We start from the raw sequence: 5,006 nt of genomic DNA on the forward strand, positions 1-5,006 counted from the left end.
AGTGTCAGCAATGCAGTCAGCCCCACATTGGATCACAAACCCATGCAGGTGGGTAGAGCTTGGCTTTCCCAGGGAGAGAGAAGAGCTGAGGGCGAAAGGATTTTGCCTTTATTGTGGTGGAACTGGACACTTTCTGGTGAACTGTCCAGTAAAATACCAAGCCCGGCAGAGGTTACTGTCTGTGGAAGAATCCTCATCTTTTACTCTCCTCCCTGTAAGACTGCAATGGGCAAACGGAGTTCACCACTGCCAGGCCCTGCTGGATTCAGGAGCAGAAGGTCATTTATGGATTATATCTTGACACAACACCTCCAGATTACCTTAATTCCACTCACCCACCAGATCTCTGTCAATGCACTGAACGGACAAGAACTTCCTGCCATTACTCTCACCACCAGTCTGGTCACCTTCGTTACATCTGGGAATCACACGGAGGTGTTGTCGGTCCTGCTCACTGAATCTCCGTCGGCTTCCATAGTCCTGGGCCACCCCTGGTTGATTCAGCACAACCCCGGGATTGACTAGGGCCACGGTTCCATCTCAGCCTGGAGCGATCAGTGTTATGCCTTCTGTCTTGCGTCTGCCTGTTCCTCAGTGGCTTGTTCTTTGTTACAGGATGAGCCAGTGAATCTGTCTAACGTGCCTGAGGAGTACCTCCATCTGAAGGAAGGTCCCGGGCTGCTTCTCTTCCTCTGCATCGTCCCTATGACTGTGCTCTAGATCTAGTACCAGATATTTCTCCGCCCAAGGTCAAGTTATAATCGCTTTCTGCTCCAGAAAAGGAGGCCATGGAGAAACTATATTTGTTTAGCACTTTGTTTATAGTGTTCAGTTTCACTATTTATAAATACCAATAATAAATACTAATGTTTATTCAAATCAACTCACTGTATGTTGTTTGTTGTCAGTGAAACTGCTCTGAAAGAACAGATTATATATGGTTTTGCTTAAATTCCCCAGATTATTCCCCAGGCCGTGAGGGCCCTGAACTCAAAACACCCCGCCATCTTCTGAAACCTCATGCAAACCCCTCCTCTTGAAAACATACCAGATACCTCACAAACTATGCACTAGACACTTTACACACACTGTTGCGTATGCATAAAAAGACTCAGCAATCTATTTATGTTCACATGCTCTTGCACGTTAAATCATTCTGTATTGTTCCTTAACCAGCTGCTTGACTAATTAATGTTTCTATTGCACATTCACAGTATGATGTGAAGCATTTGTTTAGTCTGTATTCTACTTCACTGTTGTATGTCTGTATTAATTTTTATGTAGCGCCGTGGTCCTGCGAGGCACGACATTTCGTTCCACTAGATGTCCCCACATTTAGCGGAATGACAATAAATTGAACTTGACTTGACTTGACTTGACTTATGCCAAGCGGTTTAGACTTGTATTCATGCCCAGGATATGAATTCTTGACATCAACAATTACATTTTAATTAGCCTAGTTAAAATCGGTTAAAATGCTAATTCTTGATTTCTTAGTTAAAATTCAGTACACATATCCGCAATCCATTTATTACAAAATAAAAAATATATAGCCTATTAATAATTTCTTTGTTAGGCTATAGTAAAAATATAAATTCCTGATATCAAGAACTCAATTCTCACTATTGAAATGTTAATTCTTGGTATCTGTAAATGTATTACAACTTGGGCTGTCAAGCGAGTAATTTTTTTAAATCTAATTAATTACATGATGTGGCGATTAAGTCATCTAATTAAACGCAAATTAATCGCACATCATAGGCTATTTGGCGGCGAAATTACCCCCAAAAGATTAGTTTAACCCATTATTGTGTAATCAACAAATAAAGCATTACAAAAAGTAACTTCAGAAAAAAAAATTTGGGCTGACCTATACATTTCATGTTTTTTTTTTTGTTTTTTTATTATTATTAATATGGAAATATATAAAAAAATGTTTTAATGAAATTAGTGAAATCATTTAAAATTCACATATTTTATATAATTGTGATGTGATAAATTAAAACAGCTTAATATGATTTACGTCTTTAAAAATTTGTACTTTAATGTTTTATAAAATATTAAGATGTTGCGGACATGAAACCAATGATGTAAACGTAATCATCCCTTCCAGTAGGAGGCGCAGGTCGTCAACATGAATGTCTGAGCATTTCCCTGTGCTGCCTGTGAACGGGAAGTGCAGTGTGTGTGTGTGTGTGTGTGTGTATTTTGAGCTGACTGCTGAGATGGAGAAATAATGACTCTTCCACACTTTCCAGTTTAATCTGACCTTTTTAGTCGTTGCGGTAGATCTGTGCGTTTGCTGTGTGTAGATATTGTTTGGAGGGGCAGAAGAAGGACAGATGTGACATCTCCAGCACATCAGCTTCTACTGCAAACAAAACAGCCTCTCATAAAGATGCACAGGAGGAGCCATAAACACAGTAAATGATCACTTTGGCTGAAATCCACCAGGTAATTTGCATTGATGGGTGATCAATCTTTAGTGGTTCTATGTGCACTATGGGATCTATGAGGTTTATATGGTTTTCTAATCTGTTTCCACAAAATAACATATTCTTTGTTGTTTATGTAGTTGACATGCTATTCTTAATTCAAAACGGTAATGATTATTTTATGCTCATTATCTTATTAGTTAGGGAGAGATCTACAGTTGAGTTTAGCATTACTGCATGAATAAATCAAGGCCAACTTAAATTAACTACTGGTGTAAAAAAAAATAGGTGTAAAAAACAATATTTTCATGTTTCATGTTCAGCATGAAAATTCATATGTTTTTTTTTCCATGTGTTATTTGTCTGTTTAGATGTGAATACGGTAGACAGGCTGAATGAACATTCAGATTTACTCTCTGATCGGTGGCGCTTATTGAAAAGAATATAGGATAGTTCACTTTGAAATTAAATTTTGTTATGTTTTAGCATTATATGACTGACGGTTTGACCTAAAAATATCAAAATTGAAATTACTGCGGAGACGAAGACACCTACATCTTGGATGCACTTCAGGTAAGCTAAAACATACCAACATTTAATTTCAAAGTGAACTATCCCTTTAACAGCCCTTCATTCAAGTGAAAATGTTTATCGCACTGAACATTCATCTTGCTGTGAACAGGCCTTTGTTGCACATATTTTAGGTAAGGCTTGTTTTCAAAAGTGATACGATTTCCTTCTGTTCCTCAGTGACATCATGAATTTGGTCCGTCTTGTGTGTCGCCATAAGACAGCCCTGGCACTCTGTGTCCTCTTCCTATTTGCCGTCGTCCTTTTGTTCCTCGCCAAATGTACGTCTGAGACGCTGAAGCCGGCTGAGTCCCCAGGGGTGGCGCCGCGGGCCGAGTCCCGCCAGAAGCAGCCGGCAGGGCCTCCCCGTGCCAGAGAGCTCTCGGCATTCCTGGTCGTCCTCATCACCACGGGGCCAAAGTACACCGAGCGTCGCAGTATTATCCGGAGCACCTGGCTGACCAAGCAGGATCCCGAAGTGCTCTACTGGTTTGTCATTGGCACAGAGGGTTTACCTGCCGAAGACCTCCAGAACATCGGAACCGAGCAGGTCCGTCACCATGACCTCCTCTTGCTCCCTGACCTCAGAGATTCCTACGAGAACCTCACGCAGAAACTGCTGCACATGTACTCGTGGTTGGACCAAAACGTGGACTTTAAGTTCGTTCTGAAGGCCGACGACGACACCTTTGCCCGCTTGGATCTCCTCAAAGAGGAGCTGAAGACCAAGGAGCCCAGTCGCCTCTACTGGGGCTTCTTCTCTGGACGCGGGAGAGTGAAGACGGCCGGGAAATGGAAAGAAAGTACTTGGGATCTGTGCGACTACTACTTACCGTATGCTCTGGGTGGGGGGTATGTGCTCTCCGCCGACCTCGTGCACTACGTTCATCTCAATGTGGGCTTTCTAAAGATCTGGCAGAGCGAGGACGTGTCCTTGGGTGCGTGGTTGGCCCCCGTGGACGTGAAGCGGCTTCACGATCCACGCTTCGACACGGAGTACAAGTCGCGCGGATGCAGCAATAAGTACCTGGTCACACACAAGCAGAGTTTAGAGGACATGTTGGAGAAACATCAGACACTACAGCAGGATGGGCACCTGTGCAAAGAGGAGGTCAAACTGAGGCTGTCCTATGTTTACGACTGGAGCGTCCCACCTTCCCAGTGTTGCCAGCGGAAGGATGGCATCCCCTGACTCTGACACCCGTGATCTTTTTTCCACTTGCTATTTATTTATTTATTTATAAATGATCAATGTCGACCTGAAACCGGTTACTTAACCTTTTAAAAAACGGCTTTTGAAATGAGAAGTATGGGTGAGGGTACAGAAAGCTGCTCTTCTGGAAGTCAATCAGTAAATGAGATGGTCTTCTGGACAGAGCCTGGGAAGTGATCAGATGTTTTCTGCTGTATTCTCTCCGTACACCTTCTGTACTTGATGTCCACTGATACAATTTTCCATTTGTAATCCTGAGAAGTTTAGAGTGTATATGTTGTAATAAATCGACATAGGAAATGTGAACCAGACAAACAGTTTATTAACAGGAAAGAAACTTGAAGATAAATGAACCTAAAGTATTTTTTCTGTTTGTGATAAAGAACCTGAGATGGTGTTTTGCTCACAAATTTGCCATATGATGATGATAAAGCTGTCTTGAGGACTTGGCTGCCATGGTTTGGCAGTATTATTAGTATTTTATGTGATGTGACTGAGTTGTAAATAATGTACCTCAAATTTTATTAAACATTTATTTGTTCTGTTCTTACACCACATCTACCGCCTTGTATGAAGTTTTTATATATATTAAAAATATATATATATTAAAAAAACACTGTTATGCAGCCCCATATAGCTACAAACATTAGGATGCAGTCACATCACCTTTGAATGGCGAAATCCCGAAATGAAGTGAATGGCAGTGAATAATTTGTTACATTTATATAGCGCTTTTTCTGGGACCTCAAAGCGCTTCACATATGAAGCGACGCAACCGATGCTGGTAG

At 41.4% G+C, this 5,006-nt stretch overlaps 1 protein-coding gene across 1 annotated transcript; it reads left to right on the plus strand.

The window, feature by feature from the left end:
* The first annotated feature begins 2,084 nt into the window (after positions 1 to 2,084).
* b3galt6 (UDP-Gal:betaGal beta 1,3-galactosyltransferase polypeptide 6) lies at positions 2,085 to 4,798 on the plus strand. Its single transcript, XM_079597163.1, has 2 exons — positions 2,085 to 2,454; positions 3,186 to 4,798. The coding sequence occupies exon 2, from the start codon at positions 3,193 to 3,195 to the stop codon at positions 4,195 to 4,197; it is 1,005 nt and encodes a 334-aa protein (XP_079453289.1). The 5' UTR covers positions 2,085 to 2,454; positions 3,186 to 3,192; the 3' UTR covers positions 4,198 to 4,798.
* The last annotated feature ends 208 nt before the right edge of the window (positions 4,799 to 5,006 follow it).

This window comes from Phoxinus phoxinus, assembly GCF_949152265.1.
Source record: "Phoxinus phoxinus genome assembly, chromosome: 22".
Taxonomy (NCBI): domain Eukaryota; kingdom Metazoa; phylum Chordata; class Actinopteri; order Cypriniformes; family Leuciscidae; genus Phoxinus; species Phoxinus phoxinus.